The sequence below is a fragment of the Mytilus edulis genome, chromosome 8 (assembly GCF_963676685.1).
Source record: "Mytilus edulis chromosome 8, xbMytEdul2.2, whole genome shotgun sequence".
Taxonomy (NCBI): Eukaryota; Metazoa; Mollusca; class Bivalvia; order Mytilida; family Mytilidae; genus Mytilus; species Mytilus edulis.
In genome coordinates, this window is record NC_092351.1 from 69,425,719 (window position 1) to 69,447,406 (window position 21,688).

The 21,688-nt window shown below is 33.3% G+C and overlaps 1 protein-coding gene across 4 annotated transcripts in view; it reads left to right on the top strand.

Moving 5' to 3' along the window:
- The window catches only part of LOC139486145 (alpha-N-acetylgalactosaminidase-like), a 30,149-nt gene extending 12,152 nt beyond the window's left edge, over positions 1 to 17,997 (top strand). For all 4 annotated transcript variants that reach the window (XM_071270877.1, XM_071270879.1, XM_071270878.1 and 1 more), the window contains 4 exons: positions 1,261 to 1,355; positions 2,119 to 2,280; positions 11,262 to 11,459; positions 13,290 to 17,997. In XM_071270877.1, coding sequence (XP_071126978.1) covers positions 1,261 to 1,355; positions 2,119 to 2,280; positions 11,262 to 11,459; positions 13,290 to 13,562 — 728 coding nt within the window. In that variant the 3' untranslated portion in view covers positions 13,563 to 17,997. The remainder of the gene's footprint in view (positions 1 to 1,260; positions 1,356 to 2,118; positions 2,281 to 11,261; positions 11,460 to 13,289) is intronic.
- The last annotated feature ends 3,691 nt before the right edge of the window (positions 17,998 to 21,688 follow it).

A 21,688-nucleotide genomic window follows, 5' to 3' on the forward strand; every position in this document is an offset into this window, starting at 1 on the left:
AAGTTTAATTTTAACAAAAATTGAATCCTTGGGGTTCTTTGATATGCTGAATCTAAAAATGTTCTTGGATTTTTATTATTGGCCCAGTTTTCAATTTGGTCCAAATCACGGTCCAAAATTAAACTTAGTTTGATTTCATCAAAAATTCAATAATTGGGGTTCTTTGATATGCCAAATCTAACTGTGTCTACTATGTAGATTCTTAATTTTTGGTCCCGTTTTCAAATTGGTCTACATTAAAGTCAAAAAGGTCCAAAATTAAACTAAGTTTGATTTTAACAAAAATTGAATTCTTGGGCTTCTTTGATATGCTGAATCTAAACATGTACTTAGATTTTTGATTATGGGCCCAGTTTTCCAGTTGGTCCAAATCAGGATCCAAAATTATTATATTAAGTATTGTGCAATAGCAAGAAATTTTCAATTGCACAGTATTCAGCAATAGCAAGAAATCTTCAATTGCACAGTATTGTGCAATATCAAGAAATTTTCAAATGCACAGTATTGTGCAATAGCAAGAAATCTTCAATTGCACAGTATTGTGCAATAGCAAGTATTTTCAATTGCACAGTATTGCACAATAGCAAGAAATATCTAATTGCACAATATTGCGCAATAGCAAGAAATATCTAATTGCACAATATTGCGCAATAGCAAGAAATTTTCAATTGGAGTTATCTTTCTTTGTCCAGAATAGTAGTTGAATCAACTTAAATCATTGTTTTATACAATATACAATGTATATTCACTTTTACTACCAACTGATAAATGAAAACAATCTTTACCATTCAGTGATAACAAGCCCTTTTTTATATATTTATATTTGATGATGTATTTAATTGAGTAGTTATTGTTGCAAACTCCATTAGTAATTTGAATTGAGATCAGTTTTGGAACAAGGGAAAGGGGGATGTGAAAAAAAATGGGGGTGGGGGGTGTTCAATTTTTCTCATTTCAGATTTCATGAATAAAAAGAAAATTTCTTCAAACATTTTTTTGAGAGGATTAATATTCAACAGCATAGTGAATTGCTCAAAGGCAAAAAACAAATTTTAAGTTTATTAGACCACATTCATTCTGTGACAGAAACCTATGCTGTGTCAACTTTTCAATCACAATCCAAATTTAGAGCTGAATCCAGCTTGAATGTTGTGTCCATACTTGCCCCAACCGTTCAGGCTCAACCTCTGCGGTCGTATCAAGCTGCGCCCTCTGGTTGCAGATGCCATTCTTTTCAAGAAATGATAAATCTATTTATAGGTTATGAAGCAATGGGATTTTTCCTGAACAAGACAGGCCATCCTATTTTATATCTATGTAGCTGGGCAGCATATGTTTCTCCATACAAAGATCTGGTAAAATTTAACTGCAACTTTGATACAATTTATATACTGTGGATTCATTTATTTTCGTTGGATATCAATTTTTCGCGGATTATGGGAAATTGCATCTAATTTCTTGATTTTGCCAAAGTTGTAGAAAATTTGTCTTTCATTGAAAACCCGCGAAAATTGGTATCCAACAAATAATGAATCCACAATATTCATAGAACTGTAAAGATTGTGAGTGAGTTACTTGAATATATTCAATCCTGATTATTCAAACTGAAAATAAAACAGACAAAATTTTCCCCAAAAAAGAAATTTATAATTTGCAATCTGACGTTTAATTATCAGTGATTTTTATTCTATAGATGATTATTACGGCAAGATAATAGAATGCTTTAGCTGACAATGTTTTTCTTGTGTAACAATTTGGTCTTATTTATCAACCTTTCAGATTTGTTTTATTTAAGATGTTGTACTGAATGTCCTGTAAATATTGTCTTTGAATAGTTGAGAGGGTAAATTAGAAAAAAATGTTACCCAATGAGCCATGTGTTAAACAAAGTAGAATATTAAACTTGTATTTACCCATGAAAAATGTCATTTTACATATGAAAGTATAAAAATGTACAAATGTTAACCCATAAGTAAGCAAAACAATATCCAATATGTTGACTGCTAAATTGTTTTTGAATTTTAGTTTGCAGGAAAATACATAGCTAATATATATATAGTTGAATGCCTTAACATTTATACTTTCAACTGATCTTTGATGAAAAATATTTAATTCCAGACTGATTATCCAGCATTTAAGAAGTATTGCAACCAGTGGCGTAACTATAGAGATATACAAGACTCATGGGATGTTATGTATGACATCATCGATTACTATGGCAACAATACTTACAATTTGTCAGCCTATGCAGGATCTGGACATTGGAATGACCCTGATGAGGTATTTTATTGTTAAAGATTCTTATTGACTTCAATATCACAACAGTTTATTGCTCTCATGGAAATTCTCAACTAGAGTTTATTCATGGCAAAATAGAGCTTACTTGAGAAAAATATAAAGTGTTTTTTGTTGTTATGCTAAAAAATTATTTCTGACTTTATGCATAAGTTGGATAATAGTATAGAAATAAAGAGATGTGGTAAGTTTGCCAACGAGATAATTATACTTCACTGGAGATCACCATATAGGGATGTAGGCAACTAAAGCCTTAGAGATGTGGTAAGTTTACCAATGACATAATTATACTTCACTGGAGATAAACAGATAGGGATGTAGGCAACTAAAGCCTTAGAGATGTGGTAAGTTTACCAATGACATAATTATACTTCACTGGAGATAAACAGATAGGGATGTAGGCAACTAAAGCCTTAGAGATGTGGTAAGTTTACCAATGACATAATTATACTTCACTGGAGATAAACAGATAGGGATGTAGGCAACTAAAGCCTTAGAGATGTGGTAAGTTTACCAATGACATAATTATACTTCACTGGAGATAAACAGATAGGGATGTAGGCAACTAAAGCCTTAGAGATGTGGTAAGTTTACCAATGACATAATTATACTTCACTGGAGATAAACAGATAGGGATGTAGGCAACTAAAGCCTTAGAGATGTGGTAAGTTTACCAATGACATAATTATACTTCACTGGAGATAAACAGATAGGGATGTAGGCAACTAAAGCCTTAGAGATGTGGTAAGTTTACCAATGACATAATTATACTTCACTGGAGATAAACAGATAGGGATGTAGACAACTAAAGCCTTAGAGATGTGGTAAGTTTACCAATGACATAATTATACTTCACTGGAGATAAACAGATAGGGATGTAGACAACTAAAGCCTTAGAGATGTGGTAAGTTTACCAATGAGATATCTATACTTCACTGGAGATAAACAGATAGGGATGTAGGCAACTAAAGCCTTAGAGATGTGGTAAGTTTACCAATGACATAATTATACTTCACTGGAGATAAACAGATAGGGATGTAGACAACTAAAGCCTTAGAGATGTGGTAAGTTTACCAATGACATAATTATACTTCATTGGAGATCAACAGATAGGAATGTAAGCAACTAAAGCCTTAGAGATGTGGTAAGTTTACCAATGACATAATTATACTTCATTGGAGATAAACAGATAGGGATGTAGGCAACTAAAGCCTTAGAGATGGGGTAAGTTTACCAATGAGATATCTATACTTCACTGGAGATAAACAGATAGGGATGTAGGCAACTAAAGCCTTAGAGATGTGGTAAGTTTACCAATGACATAATTATACTTCACTGGAGATAAACAGTTAGGGATGTAGGCAACTCAAGCCTTAGAGATGTGGTAAGTTTACCAATGAGATAATTATACTTCATTGGAGATAAACAGATAGGGATGTAGGCAACTAAAGCCTTAGAGATGTGGTAAGTTTACCAATGACATAATTATACTTCACTGGAGATAAACAGATAGGGATGTAGGCAACTAAAGCCTTAGAGATGGGGTAAGTTTACCAATGAGATATCTATACTTCACTGGAGATAAACAGATAGGGATGTAGGCAACTAAAGCCTTAGAGATGTGGTAAGTTTACCAATGACATAATTATACTTCACTGGAGATAAACAGATAGGGATGTAGGCAACTAAAGCCTTAGAGATGTGGTAAGTTTACCAATGACATAATTATACTTCACTGGAGATAAACAGATAGGGATGTAGACAACTAAAGCCTTAGAGATGTGGTAAGTTTACCAATGACATAATTATACTTCATTGGAGATCAACAGATAGGAATGTAAGCAACTAAAGCCTTAGAGATGTGGTAAGTTTACCAATGACATAATTATACTTCATTGGAGATAAACAGATAGGGATGTAGGCAACTAAAGCCTTAGAGATGGGGTAAGTTTACCAATGAGATATCTATACTTCACTGGAGATAAACAGATAGGGATGTAGGCAACTAAAGCCTTAGAGATGTGGTAAGTTTACCAATGACATAATTATACTTCACTGGAGATAAACAGTTAGGGATGTAGGCAACTCAAGCCTTAGAGATGTGGTAAGTTTACCAATGAGATAATTATACTTCATTGGAGATAAACAGATAGGGATGTAGGCAACTAAAGCCTTAGAGATGTGGTAAGTTTACCAATGACATAATTATACTTCACTGGAGATAAACAGATAGGGATGTAGGCAACTAAAGCCTTAGAGATGTGGCAAGTTTACCAATGACATAATTATACTTCACTGGAGATAAACAGATAGGGATGTAGGCAACTAAAGCCTTAGAGATGTGGTAAGTTTACCAATGACATAATTATACTTCACTGGAGATAAACAGATAGGGAAGTAGGCAACTAAAGCCTTAGAGATGTGGTAAATTTACCAATGACATAATTATACTTCACCTGGGATCAACAGATAGGGATGTAAGTTTGCAAATGAGATAATTATACTTCACCTGAGATCAACAGATAGGGATGTAGGCAACTAAAGCCTTAGAAAAAGGGATGGAGACTTGTGAAACAAATTAAGAACACTTTAACTTATATTATCACAATTATTTGGAATTGCACTGCTCCAATTGATAGCATTGCAAAGGAGATGACTTTACATTACCTATGGTTAAGTTTTTAGCTCACCTGGCCCAGAGGGCCAAGTGAGCTTTTCTCATCACTTTATAGTCAATTTTTAATAATTTTTATTAATTTTGTAAATTTTGTAATTTTTTATTCGTTTATGATATGCACATAGACAAAGGTGAGCGACACAGGCTCTTTAGAGCCTATAGTTTTTATTTAGACAATGATGTCTGCCAGAAAGCCATAATCCAGTGATGATGCCACATATTGTATGTGCCTATCCCAAGCCAGGAACCTGTAATCCAGTGGTGATGCCACATATTGTATTAGCCTATCCCAAGCCAGGAACCTGTAATCCAGTGGTGATGCCACACATTGTATGTGCCTATCCCAAGCCAGGAACCTGTAATCCAGTGATAATGCCACACATTGTATGTGTCTATCCCAAGACAGGAACCTGTAATCCAGTGATAATGCCACACATTGTATGTGTCTATCCCAAGACAGGAACCTGTAATCCAGTGATGATGCCAAACATTGTATGTGCCTATCCCAAGCCAGGAACCTGTAATCCAGTCATGGTGCCACACATTGTGAGTGTATCCCAAGCCAGGAACCTGTAATCAAGTGATGGTGCCACACATTGCATGTGTCTATCCCAAGCCAGGAACCTGTAATCCAGTGATGATGCCACACATTGTATGTGTCTATCCCAAGCCAGGAACCTGTAATCCAGTAATGATGCCACACATTGTATGTGTTTATCCCAAGCCAGGATCATGTAATCCAGTGATGATGCCACATATTGTATGTGTCTATCCCAAGCCCGGAACCTGTAATCCAGTGATGATGCCACATATTGTGAGTGTCTATCCCAAGCCAGGATCATGTAATCCAGTGATAATGCCAAACATTGTATGTGCTTATCCCAAGCCTGGAACCTGTAATCCAGTGATGATGCCACACATTGTGAGTGTCTATCCCAAGCCAGGAACCTGTAATTCATTGATGGTGCCACACATTGTATGTGTCTACCCCAAGCCAGGAACCTGTAAACCCGTGATAATGCCACACATTGTATGTGTCTATCCCAAGACAGGAACCTGTAATCCAGTGATGATGCCACATATTGTATGTGCCTATCCCAAGCCAGGAAGCTGTAATCCAGTGATGATGCCAAACATTGGATGTGCCCATCCCAAGCCAGCAACCTGTAATCCAGTCATGGTGCCACACATTGTGAGTGTCTATCCCAAGCCAGGAGCTGTAATCCAGTGATGGTGCCACACATTGTATGTGTCTATCCCAAGCCAGGAACCTGTAATCCAGTGATGATGCCACACATTGTATGTGTCAATCCCAAGTAAGGAACATGTAATCCAGTGATGATGCCACACATTGTATGTGTCTATCCCAAGCCAGGAACCTGTAATTCAGTGATGGTGCCACACATTGTATGTGTCTATCCCAAGCCAGGAACCTGTAATCCAGTGATGATGCCACACATTGTATGTGTCTATCCCAAGCCAGGAACCTGTAATCCAGTGATCATGCCACATATTGTATGTGTCTATCCCATGCAAGCCAGGAACCTGTAATCCAGTGATGATGCCACACATTGTATCTGCCTATCACAAGCCAGGAACTGTAATCCAGTAGTGATGACACATTTTGTATGTGCCTATCACAAGCCAAGTACCTGTAATTCAGTGGTGATTCCATGTATAGTATGTGCCTATCCCAAGCCAGGAACCTTTAATCCAGTGAATATACCACATATTGTATGTGCCTATCCCAAGCCAGGAACCTGTAATCCAGTGATGATGCCACATATTTTTTTCCTTTAAAAATGTCCTGTACCAAGTCAGGAATATGGCCATTGTTATATTATAGTTCGTTTCTGTGTGTGTTACAATTTAACGTTACGTCGTTTGTTTTCTCTCATTTTTGAGTGTAAATTGACATTGCGATAAGACGTGTCACGGTACTTGTCTATCCCAAATTCATGTATTCGGTTTTGATGTTATATTTGTTATTCTCGTTGGATTTTGTCTGATGCTTAGTCCGTTTCTGTGTGTGTTAGTTACATTGTAGTGTTGTGTCGTTGTTCTCCTCTTATATTTATGCGTTTCCCTCAGTTTTAGTTTGTTACCCCGATTTTGTTTTTTGTCCATGTATTTGTGAGTTTGAACAGCGGTATACTACTGTTGCCTTTATTTATATTGTATGTGCCTATCCCAAGCCAAGAACCTGTAATCCAGTGATGATGCCACATATTTTATGTGCCTATCCCAAGCCAGGAACCGGTTGTTGTTTTTTTTATTTTTGGTTTTCTTTCATTGCTGTAGTATATATCAGATATCATGTTATCACCTTTATCAACAACCACAACCAGTTGAAAATATTAAGTCTAGTAAAAATTTAAGAAGTCAAGACTGTTCATAAGCTCATTTTCAGATTTTTTCACAATCTCCATGTCCTTTCTTGTTCTTTGGCGAGGTATTCATAATGGTTTTAGCTTTTAAGTTTAATGTTTGATATATGTAGTGTTCTAATATAAAAATATGTTTTACTGACAGTATATTCATGATTTTGCACAAGGCTTAATGATCCTTCTTAGTATGCCTGAATCCATACTATGATTTAGTCTATCAAACTGACACCTTTCAAACAAGTGACACTGAAATTAATAGATATTGTAACTGTATTCCTAGATGAACCAGAAAACATCCCCTATAATGCAACCTTATTAGATCATATTACTACTATTAAAATAGAGAGTTTTTAAAACGAAATGCTTGGTTTATCCAAGTCATGGTTTCTGCACTTGATCAGATTAATTTGAAATTTACCACATGACAGAAACATTCTTCAGACCTGGTTTTTATCGAGCCTTAGACTTTAGTCGAAAAAGCGAGAATAAGCGATCCTACATTCCGTCGTCGTCGTCGGCGGGTTCCACAAATATTCACTCTGTGGTTAAAGTTTTTAAAATTTTAATAACTTTCTTAAACTATCCTGGGTTAGTACCAAACTTAGACAGAAGCTTGTTTATGATCATAAGATAGTATCCAGAAGTAAATTTTGTAAAAAAAAAATAATCCATTTTTCTGTATTTTACTTTCAAATGGACTTAGCTTTTCTGTCAGGAAACATTACATTCACTCTGTGTTTAAACTTTTTAGAATTTTAATAACTTTCTTATACTATTTTAGATTTGTACCAAACTTGGACAGAAGCTTTTTTATGATCAAAAGCTAGTATCTAGAAGGACATTTTGTTTTCTTCCAGTTAACATTACATTCAGTCTGCAGTTAAAGTTTTTAAACATTTATTAGATTCATAAACTATCCTGGATTTTTACCAAACTTGGACAGAAGCATCTTACAATCAAAAGATAGTATCAACAGGAATATTCAGTTGATTTATTTCCTCATTTTTGTTGAGCCTGCGATTAACAGAAACAGTAGGCGAGACACTGAGTTCCGCGGAACCCTTACGAAATTTTAAGTGTTATCTTTTGTTTTTACCATTTGCATTTGATGGCTGTTATTATGATATAGTTGTAATTTTATGTAAGTACTCTACTGGATGACCATGAATCTATGTTGAAATGTATTTTATAGTAAGCCTAGTTTTGTTTAATCCTCTGATATCATAAAAAAAAAAAAGAAAGTAGATGACAAATTCATTAAATTTATTTGATAATAATGTTAACATTGTTAGTGAATCTACTTATTAAAAAAAAATAGGGACGAAAGATACCAGAGGGACAGTCAAACTCATAAATCGAAAATAAACTGACAACGCCATGGCTAAAAACGAAAAAGACAAGCAGACAAACAATAGTACACATGACACAACATGGAAAACTAAATAATAAGCAACACGAACCACCCCAAAAACTAGGGTCTATCTCAGGTGCTCCGGAGGGTTAGCAGATCCTGCTCCACATGTGGCACCCGTCGTGTTGCTCATATTATAACAAATCCGGAAAATAGCCCAATTCGGTAGGTCACATTCATGAAAGGGAAGGGGATTGTAGTTACGACGTTAGGAACCTATCCGATATCATTTGAGAATCGGTTATTCCATAACGGTCAACCAACTCGTGATGGCGTCCGTAAAATTAACAGCAGCAACCCTCTATCAAAAAAATCATGATAGGAAATGCAAGCACGGGAATATCGTATCAATTGGGAGATATATACCTCGTATGCAGGTACTGCTGGAATGTTGCTACTTAAAAATGGAAAGTTCACAATTGGGAAGCTGAAATCATCTCTTTTGTCGTAAAGTTTTGTTTTCAACCGACCCTCATTTTCTAGATTTAAGTCAAGATATGATGCCGACTTAACTGTATCTGTTGTATCCTTTATCTCTAGTTCGATGGAATAGATGCGTTCAACATAGTCACCAAATTTTGAATTGTTTAGCGAAAAAACATCATCTATATAGCCAAAAGTAGAGTTAAAGGATATTGCTAATTTCTTATTAATAGTTTCAATTTGCTTTTTTTGCAGTAACCTTTGAAAAAGTATAGACAAACTGAATATATTTTATTGTTTTCTCCATAGCTAATAATAGGTGGCTATGTCTTGAGTTTTAATCAACTGTATATATTTGTGTTTATATATCTGTAGCTAATAATAGGGGGCTATGGCTTGAGTTTTAATCAACTGTATAAAGTTCTGTTTATATCTCTGTAGCTGATAATAGGTGGCTATGGCTTGAGTTTTAATCAACTGTTTCGAGTTCTGTTTGTACCTCTGTAGCTAATGATAGGTGATAATGGATTGAGTTTTAATCAACTGTATAAAGTTCTATTTGTATCTCTGTAGCTAATAATAGGTGGCTATGGCTTGTGTTTTAATCAACTGCATATATTTGTATTTGTATCTCTGTAGCTAATAAAAGGTGGCTATGGCTTGAGTTTTAATCAACTGTTTAGAGTTCTGTTTGTATCTCTGTAGCTCATTATAGGTGGCTATGGCTTGAGATTTAATCAACTGTAAATATTTGTGTTTGTATCTCTAACTAATTGTGTATATTAATGATCTTGTTGTTATTTTTTATTTTCATTTTGTTATGTTGTGTCACATTTGAATTGAATATAATAGGTGGCTATGGCTTGAGTTTTAATCAACTGTTTATAGTTCTGTTTGTATCTCGGTAGCTAAAAATGGGTGGCTATGGCTTGAGTTTTTAAATCAACTGTAAATATTTGTGTTTGTATCTCTGTAGCTCAAAATAGGTGGCTATGTCTTGAATTTTAATTAACTGTATATATTTAGGTCTTTCCACTTTGACCTTTTGTTTTTCTTCTGATTATTATTTTTTTTTCTTCTGCCGTCTGAGATGCTTTTTTTGTCTTACAACATATCGAATGGATTTTTTGGCCAATGATGTTGTACAGTAATGGGGGTTTCAAAACTCACCCTGTGTGACTGAACACTCGTTCTTATAGGAGTTATCTCCCTGCGTCCCCTTTTTCTTGTTATCGCTGTATCTCTAAAACCGTAAAAGATTTTAGCAAACTGTTTTCACCAAATTGTTCGTCTACTCTTGAGAATGATTTGGTTAATTTTGACTTCAGTGATCGGAAGACATCTTATGGGAGTTATTTCCCTTTGAAAATTTAAGATAGGCGATTTGTTGGATAAATTCATACGTTATAAGTCGTAGAGGCCTACAGTCTATAGATATGAAGTCCTTGGTCCATTTGAAGGAAATTGAGGTCAAGGTCAAAGGTCAAGGTCATGTTATAAATTTTTGAATTTTGCTTGTTATCGTTATTCAAAAGAAACTGTGACAGTAAATGATATGATGTGTTTGCCAAATTACTGTTTACAAAATGGCGCAACTTCAACCTATTTCAGTCGAAGTGTTTTGGTTAACCCTTATAGTTTTCTCCCCTTATGTATTTGACATCAGTATTTCTCCACAACCATGCAAATGATTGACCTGGGGTCTTCTGATTTGAGATCACTGACTTATGACCTTGAAATTGAGGTCAAGGTCAAAGGTCAATTTGAAGCTCTAGATTTTGACCTTTGCTAAAAATTATTTTCTGTTCATAATTAAACAATTAAGTCTTCTGCATATACATATTAATCTTATTTTTTTGTATCAATTAGAAGAACCAAATTACATCAACAAGGAGTGACATTTTCTAACAACGTATTTTAAATTTCATTTTTATTATCGAGGTGGAAAGACCTTCAATTGTTCTCTGAAGAATTGGTTTTTAATTGTGTTTATATCTCTTTAGCTAATAATAGGTGGCTATGGCTTGAGTTATAATCAACTGTATATATTTGATTGTTTTCTCTGTAGCTAATAATAGGTGGATATGGCTTGAGTTTTAATCAAGAGAAGTTACACATGGGAATGTGGGCTATGATGGCATCTCCTCTTTTTATGTCTGTTGATTTGGAAACCATTCGACCCTCATCTAAAGGATTACTATTGAATAAAATGCTATTAGAGATCAATCAGGACCCTCTTGGAGTTCAAGGTCAGAGAATATGGAAGGTAAGAGTTGTGATAGAATACAGAAGTAGATATAAGAAGATGTGGTATGAGTGCCAATGAGACAACTCTACATCCAATTTACAATTTGTAAAAGTAACTCATTGTATCATAAACCAATTTTCAAGACGTTTTGGCCATTGACCTTCTTCAGTTTCTTATTTGTTAACTACATGGTAGACATTTTCACTTTCATAATCATTAATATGTTATAGATATTTCCTTAGAAACTTTATATCGTCATAAACAAGAAAACCTTTATAGGTACGGCCTTCAACATGGTGCCTTGGCTCACACCTAACAGCAAGCTTAAAGGTCAACTTTGATCTAACTATGTAATTGAATCATTCAAAGAGTAAATATGATATTGAAATCAGAGTGAAATTGTAATAAAGATTACATAATAACTATACATCCACATTTCATTTGGGTCGAGAGAGAAAGAATGGTGCAGTGAGTTGTTTCATAATTATTATTTGATATTATCACTTTGAATTAGTTTTGAGAGTAATTTAAAGTTAATTCATTATTTAACTCATTGTAAATTTATGGCAAGCCGTTGTGGAATTTATTTTTTCTATTTATTAAAATTGAAAATCATTTATAGATATTAATAAATTACTGACATTTTTAATATTAATTCATGAATTTTTAATATTAATAAATAGGGGTATAAATTCCACAACTGCTTGCCAAATAAATTCATTTAGTCTATAAAGCAAAGAAATTAAATCTTAACATTTGTTATTAGAAAGGGTCCTGCAAATAATAAAAAGTTATAATGGTAGTAAATTTATCATATAAAAAAAGTAATTGCTGTTCTTCACTTTCCCAGTTGACTCCCCGTTTAGCTGTTGGAAGAGTCTCCTCTCCCTAAAATTCTGGAGTGTACTTACCCCTTTGATCTGTGTGATGATGTATAGAGTCGTCCAATCATAATACCTTATTATGAATCTGCAGCGGCGACTCTTGTCTTCCACCCTTCCTGTATGTGATATTGACCATTGACTTACTAGAAAAGTGCTTATATTAGTATAAATATATGGTTGGTATTGCCGCGCTTTGAGTTCATGCGTAACTCATGCCATTTGAATATAAATATATATCATTTAAATAATCATAAATGATAAAAAATTGCATTAAACTTTTATCATACTAATTTAAATATTTAGTATGTAAAGCCAAACATAGCTTACAAAGCTATAGTTTGTTTCAAAATACGCAGCGCAAACTATTTGTCGTCAATCGTCAAGAAACATGAATATGAAATATGATTATGATATGAATGTGAAACATAAAACTGAAAACACAAATGATACAAACATTATATATTTAATACATGGAACAAAATGGATACATATACCCGGTGACATGAAGGTAATGAGTTTTGTCTGACCTGGACCTCATTTTGTGAATCATAATATTGATCATTTTCAACATCAACTTTTAATGATTAGATATGTTTCTCAGTAACATATTAAACCCTATTGTAAGATAAGTGATATAGAAATTGATTTATTAGCTACATGTATTTTACACTCCTTTACATAGGTAGAGACTTTAAAAAGAAAGTTTGCATTGAAGTTTCCATTCCAGCTTTTATAGATAAGCTTAATGCATGGTAAATCTTGTCATTATACTTAACTTAGTTTTAATGTCTTATGCATTAGCTTTCTGTGTACATTTTCAGGGGATTTTTCTGATATGACATATCATTACTTCTTGTTTCTGTTATATGTGATATTGTATTCTTAAATTTCTCCTTTTCTGTTTTTCTAAAGTATTCAACATATGATATTAAAACTTTAAATATGTGAATGCATTTGATTTCAGTTTAGAAAGTTTGAAATCTGGCAGCGCCCCCTTCACAAGGCACACTCCTATGCTATAGCTGTTATAAACAGTGACAATGAAGGTGTTCCAAGGACAATAAAGTTGTCATTATCTGAGTTTGGAGTGACTGGTTCCCCAGCCTTCAATGTTACTGATGTATTTGATGGTACCAGCCATGGTGTGGCACATGTAAATGATTCATTCATATATGAAGTTAATCCAACAGGGATATATATGGTTAGACTGGATCCAGTCATGTCATGGAAAAGATGAAAGAAGATTAAAAGAAAAGAAAATATGCAATGAATGTGTGGTGTAAGAAGATAAACTGTATTATAGAAACTGTTGAGGGTTAAATGTTTCAGGTATTGTTTTATTGTATGCCACGAATGTTGCAGAATGCAAGACCTTGGGATTACTATCTGGTGGAGGGGGTGACGTTGTAGATCAAGTATATACAAAATTATATATCAGAAGGAACAATACTATGATGCTTCATACCTTGTTGATGCCTTATATTACAAAGTTTCCTCCTGTCATGTCTCAATTATACTTCACCTCATTGTCATGGTTCAGTGACGGCTTGAAATACTTGCTTATTATCAGTAATAGGAAAAGTATGCATATATTTGGTATACATGTAGGACTTGGAACCGTGATGGTACTCCAATTCACGTTGGTCACACTAAAGTGTGATGGTCTACGCTAAAGTGCGTTGGTTAACACGCTGAAGTGCGATGGTAGCATTAAGATACTAACTTGTTGATAGCTACACTGAAGAGCTATGGTAGTTAAGTGTGATATAGACGGTACAAAGCAAAATTTACATCAGATGTTTAAATGAAATAACATTATTCAGATTTGACGAAAGTAGCTGCTAACCTCGCATTTGAAAGATCTTTTAATTTCTATTAAACTGAAATTAGCTGATTCGCTGCTGAGGAAAATAAAGTAAAAAGTAAAGAATCCGTATGAACCAGTCAGGTTAATTTCGACATTACATATTGTGAAAATTAAATTAAACACTGTAACCACAATGAAATAAGGCTACAGTGACGGTGTTCTTACACATCAACTTGATATAATAAAAACATTGCTAATGCTAGTAAGTAATTTTCATCATTAAAATTTCCACATAAAATCGTATATATCATGCTTGAAGAGAAGTAAAATTTACTATTTATATCAAGACATTTTATTCGAACAAAAAATTTGAGGCATTCTTCCAAATACTGGTTAGTTCTTCTGCAAATAGTTATCAAAGGTACCAGGATTATAATTTACTACGTCAGACGCGCGTTTCGTCTACATAAGACTCATCAGTGACGCTCATATCAAAATATTTATAAAGCTAAACAATTACAAAGTTGAAGAGCATTGAGGATCCTAAATTCCAAAAAGTTGTGCCAAATACGCAAACCTAGACCAGCCTAGTCCTCGGTTACTTATTTTTTTTCACTGACAACAACAAATAAGTCACTGAGGCCAGGGCTGGCCTACTACAAACCAAGTACATCTGTTTGTCGCTTTGATATAGCTAAATATTATTGTAATATCCACCAGCACTGCTCAATTATGTTTCGGGACTTAAATCCTTCGATTGTTAATTTTTTTCATTTCTTTTGTTCGCATCTAACTTTTATCTACAAAATCTATTTTCTTGCATGTGAATCTATGTTGTATTTGATGTAACGTTGTATATGAAAACGTCACAAAATAATAATGTCATGCCAAACCACGGCACTTCAGCGAGAGAACCATCGGACTACCGTGTCTCCATCGCACCTCCGAAGCCTACATATATATTGCTTAAAAATGCAAATGAATCTACCTCATTTTTAGGATAAGCAATCAATGTCAAGTCTGGTATCTTTCGCCTTTCTTTTGTAAACAATAAGTCAAGTATATTTAGTGTATGATTGATTGTAAACTTGTCTGACTGGCAGGTTTCATCTGACATTGATTTTCATAGTCATTAAACAATATTAAGTTTCCATGTCTGTGTCTAAGGTACTGTAAGCAATTGTTTGGTGAAAGAAATGATTGTAAGGTGTACACATCTGTCAGGGTTCATCTGACCTTGACAACATTTTTATGGTTCATTGGTTAATGTATACTTTTTACAATTAGATCGGTTTCTCTGTTACTGTAAGCAATATGCTAACATTGGATATTTGTTGTATGGTATTATATAAGGTGTGCATGTCTGTCTGGCAGGGTTCATCTGACCTTGACTTCATTGATATTGATCGTTAATAATCAGGCAGGCAGGCGAGACATTTCAGCACTCTTGTGTAATTACTTATTTTCCAGTTCTACTTAGATTATGTATAATACTCATATGTATAATACTCATAATAAATTGTTCATGAACATATTTATAAACAAAAAGAAAAAAAATTTAGATTGATTTATGAAAAAAACCTGCATTATTTGTGACTAGTATTCATGCTACTCAAGTTTAGGCTAACAGATTATGTTTGTTAACTTGTTTTTTGTACTTTTACTTCTGGTAGCATTGTTGTTAGTTTTTCTTCCTCTGATTTTAATGCCCCTTTGTCTTATTCCAATTTTCACAGTTATTAATCAAACTTTGAAAATTTAATGCAAATTGTTTCTATCCGTCCTTCTTTTTATGGAAAATGGGATGAGTTATATTAGAAATATCTACATATAAAGATCTGGGGCCGTGTCAACGAAGCTGACCTAGGACTTAGACATGTCTTAGGATGGTCTTAGGACACGTCTTAGTCCTAAGTCGGGTTAACGAAAGTCTCCTAAAATAAGATATGTCCTAAATTTGGTCCTAAAGTTAGGATATACAATTAGGTGTCTTAGGATAGTCCTAAAGGTTACATCGTCCTAAAACGTAATAAAAACAACAAATTTGGCATAAACTCAATACTAAAAATACTAATACAATATTAAACTTTAATTGTATTATATTAAATTATTTCCTGCTGCCTTTTTTGAAGCCTAAACAATACTATCATCATAAGCAACATATTTTAAATAATTCAAATATGGGGAAAAGTTTACTTCTCTTTTACCTAATCCTGATTCGATACATGTAATGAAATCGAGTGGACCTAAGGACAAAACTAGTTTATGTACTAAAATTGCAGCACGAATATCACAAAGTTTTGTGACCATTTACTTTTGTTTTCGTATTAAATTCATTTATATCTTTTATCATATTTAATAACGTATTTATTAGTATTCCGTAAAAACTTTAACTTTTATTTTGCGTTAATTGTTTTCTATATTAGAGTCATCATTCCTCTCTTTACATATAGGTTCTAAAATACAATTCAATCTATGTCATACAAATCTTTACATATATTTTCAATTAAAAAATGTGTTAGGATGACCATCGTAGTATAGGACTGACCTAAGACAGCTTTGTTTTACATCCTAAGACATATCTCAGACACGTCATAAGACCATCCTAAATAATGTCCTAAGACCTATCTTAGGACATGTCCTAGGATACTTTCATTGACACGGCCCCTGAATTTTATCATTTAAATGATGTCTAAATTTCTTCATGCTTTCTCATTGTACTGTTCTTTTTATTTAAGAATTGTATGCTTCTTTTTTGTAAATTCATTGAGGTGTAGAAGCGTTGATGGATTAGTACATTTTGTATGAAGCGCGAAATGGCTTCATTCTAAAAATGTATGCACAGTCAACACCTTTTCAACCCTATGAAATTACTAAAAGAATGATTCAATACTTATAATTACATATTTTCGCTATGATCATGAAAATACAATTATTACTATCTAGTTTTTTCTGTTATTTACCTGAACACTTTATTGTGGAAATGTGAGTCATCATGTATGTAACAATTTATGCAATTAATTTTGAAATGAAGAATGACACAATATTGCTGTTATCCATTCAAAATAAAGTATAATAATGAAACATACATCTTATGTAATTATTATGAATTGAAAATCTAATTGGTAAGATTTTATTTAATGAAAAAAGGCAATTTTGACTTCGTCATCGTATTTCATAAAATTTGATTTTTCTAAACCATGATGAAAACTAAGTTTACATTATAACACTTTTATTTTCCTACAAAAGTTCTTATACTTTCCCTAAATGTTTGAAATGTAAAATAGATTTAAAAACTTGCAGTAAGTACTTTGCAGTGAATACCAGTACATTTATGAGAGACAATTCACATTTTATGAAAAGATGGAATTAGTCCTTTAATATTTACTAAAATTTAACAGTATCACAGATTCACGTTTGTGATTTACAAAATATAGATGCTATTTGGAACATTGACCCAATTATAAATGCTGGAGAAATATGTACCTGGTTTTGAATATCTATCCAAATATGAAAACAGACATTTTTTAACTGCCAAATAACTGTCAGAAGTAAGGATAAAAAAAATCAGATCTAAAGTAATTTATTTTGATTCAGGATTGCTTTTGAAAACTTAGAAATTTTTCAATAATTTGTGACAATAATGCTGAGTAAAATTTTGATTTAATGTATATATATATATATGTTTCTGACCGTATGAGAATTTGGACCATACACATATGATCTGGACCGTATGGATATACTCCAACAGTCAGACCATAAGTGATCATTAGATTCTCCTACGGTTGTGGCCTGTTGTCTATGTCTTTAAAAAACACATTGTATAGATTTAGATATAATAAAATACATTTCATCATTACTTCAATATGTGTTTATGTTGTTGTTTTATTATTGAAATATAGTTTTGTATTGTATTATACACTATATATTATAAAAATAATATTGCGAATGGAAATGTGAAACATGTCAAAACGACAACAACCCAACCAAAGAGGAAATAGCAGCCGAAGGCCACCGATGGGTCTTCAATGCAGCGAAAAAATCCCACACCCGGAAGCGTGCTTCAGCTTGCCCCTAAACAAAAATATATTCTAGTTCAGTGATAATGGACATCATAAACTCCAAAAATAAATAGAAGAAACTAGATTTATGCAAGACTTACAAAGGCAAGAGGCTCCTGACTTGGGACAGGCGCTATAATTTGGCGGGGTTAAACCTGTTTTTTGAGATCAACCCTCCCCCTTTACCTTTAGTCAATGTAGAAAAACAAACACAACAATACGCACAGAAAAACTCTGTTTAAAAGAAGTCTGAGTCAGATGTCAGAATAGGTAAAAAAACTAAACAAAATGCCTATCATGCATAAATTAAACAAACTTTTAGGACTACTAGCAGTTACTTCAGCTTCACCCCTCAATTAAACTAAATGAAAGGTCAAGTCTTCATCATAAAAATATCAAGCACAATCCTTCCTGTTAAGGATTTAATTTTATACCATCATAAAATATATGAGAAGAAAATAACCCGTATAATGCCAACAACTGGTTTTAGAATAAATGTAGACACAGATGAAATGCCATCATTGAGGTAGACAAGGATGTTATGTCGTTTTTGGGGTAGACAAGGAGGATGTAATGTCGTCTTTGAGGTAGACAAGGATGTAATGTCGTCTTTGAGGAAGACAAGGATGGAATGTCGTCTTTGAGGTAGACAAGGATGTAATGTGGTCTTTGTATACAAGGAGATAATGTCGTCTTTGAGGTAGACAACAATTAAATGTCGTCTTTGAGGTAGACAAAGATGTTATGTCCGTCTTTAAGGTAGACAAGGATGTAATGTGGTCTTTTGAGGTAGACAAGGGTGTAATGTCGTCTTTGAGGTAGACAAGGATGTAATGTCGTCTTTGAGGTAGACAAGTATATTATGTCGTCTTTGAGGTAGACAAGGATGTTATGTCGTCTTTAAGGTAGACAAGGATGCAATGTGGTCTTTTGAGGTACACAAGGGTGTAATGTCGTCTTTGAGGTAGACAAGGATGTTGTGTCTTCTTTGAGGTAGATAAGGACGGAATATCGTCTTTGAGGTCGACAAGGATGTAATGTCGTTTTTGAGGTGTACAAGGATGTAATATCGTCTTTGAGGAAGACAAGGATGTATTGTCATGTCAGGTAGACGTCATCAAGAATTTTCTAAATATACTGTCGAAATTTACCCAAAGGAAGTTATTTAAATAAATTGAATTTAAACGGCAATAACTGTCCTTTCCTAGATTTAGATCTTTCGGTTTTACACGGGAAACTCCACACTAACATTTACGCACAAAGGACAATTTTTCGTTCCCTGTTATTAATTTTCACTTTTTGGATGTTGATGTTCCTTTGGCACCATGGTGTTTGTATTTCACAACTAGTTCGTTATGCTCGTTTCTAGTGACGTTTTTGATTTTAACGAACGTAATCTATGTAGTTCTAGTAAAATATTCAGCCAGGGATTTCGTTTAAATACTATAAATTACTTATAACTTTTACTAAATTTTTCCATAATATAAATATAAATATTTGGTTTTGAAGTTTGTTTGTTCCTGTAGAAAACTTATTTCAAACGGGATAGCACATCCTCATTTTTACGGAAATGGAAATGGAAATTTAGAAACGATCCTTGTAAACTTATCGATAAACTTTTCTATAAGGTAATCAAATGAACGCTGTTGTTAGATCATTGAATACTGTTTTATTGGTATAAATATTGATTTTGTTATCAGTCAATTAAAAGCAAACTAAAGATTATTGTTATATACATATACACATTCATGGATCTACAATATGTCGATACCTGTATCTTGGTATTGCACAATGTCATGTTTATCTTTGACTGTTTGTGACGTCTTTACACTAAAAAACTAAATCCATTGGATGTTGGATGTGTACTGATTGTTGATTTAGTCTAAGAGTAAGATGTTTGATTTTTTATACGACCGCAAAATTTGAAAAATTTTTCGTCGTATATTGCTATCACGTTGGCTTCGGCGTCGTCGTCGTCGTCGTCGTCGTCGTCCGGCGTCCGAATACTTTTAGTTTTCGCACTCTAACTTTAGTAAAAGTGAATGGAAATCTATGAAATTTTAACACAAGGTTTATGACCACAAAAGGAAGGTTGGTATTGATTTTGGGAGTTTTGGTCCCAACATTTTAGGAATAAGGGGCCAAAAAGGGCCCAAATAAGCATTTTCTTGGTTTTCGCACTATAACTTTAGTTTAAGTTAATAGAAATCTATGAAATTTTGACACAAGGTTTATGACCACAAAAGAAAGGTTGGGATTGATTTTGGGAGTTTTGGTTCCAACAGTTTAGGAATTAGGGGCCAAAAAAGGGCCCAAATAAGCATTATTCTAGGTTTTTGCACAATAACTTTAGTTTAAGTAAATAGAAATCAATGAAATTTAAACACAATGTTTATGACCACAAAAGGAAGGTTGGTATTGATTTTGGGAGTTTTGGTCCTAACAGTTTAGGAATAAGGGGCCCAAAGGGTCCAAAATTGAACTTTGTGTGATTTCATCAAAAATTGAATAATTGGGGTTCTTTGATATGCCGAATCTAACTATGTATGTAGATTCTTAACTTTTGGTCCCGTTTTCAAATTGGTCTACATTAAGGTCCAAAGGGTCCAAAATTAAACTTAGTTTGATTTTAACAAAAATTGAATCCTTGGGGTTCTTTGATATGCTGAATTTAAAAATGTACTTAGATTTTTAATTATTGGCCTAGTTTTCAAGTTGGTCCAAATGGGGGTCTAAAATTAAACTTTGTTTGATTTCATCAAAAATTGAATAAATGGGTTCTTTGATATGCAAAATCTAACTGTGTATGTAGATTCTTAATTTTTGGTCCAGTTTTCAAATTGGTCTACATTAAGGTCCAAAGGGTCCAAAATTAAACTAAGTTTGATTTTAACAAAAATTAGATTCTTGGGCTTATTTGATATGCTTTATCTAAATATGTACTTTGATTTTTGATTATGGGCCCAGTTTTCAAGTTGGTCCAAATCAGGATTCCATATGAAATATTGTGCAATAGCAAGAAATTTTCAATTGCACAGTATTGCACAATAGCAAGAAATATCTAATTGCACAATATTGTGCAATAGCAATTAATTTTCAATTGGAGTTATCTTTCTTTGTATAGAATAGTAGTTGATAATATATGTTGGAAATTTGCCAGACATGACTATGATGTCATTTTCTATTTTTATTTGCCAATAACTTTATGTAAATGACTTCATTGGAAATTTGCCAATATAAAATGTTGCTGATGAAGCTTTTTTTCCTTATCTTATCTAAAATGTTTTTAGATAATGTATGTTGGACATTTGCCAGACATGACTATGATGTCATTTTCTATTTTTATTTGCCAATAACTTTATGTAAATAACTTCATTGGAAATTTGCCAATATAAAATGTTGCTGATGAAGTTTTTTTTATTGTTTTATACAATAAACAATGTATATTCACTTTTACTACCAACCAATCTTTACCATTCAGTGATAACAAGCACT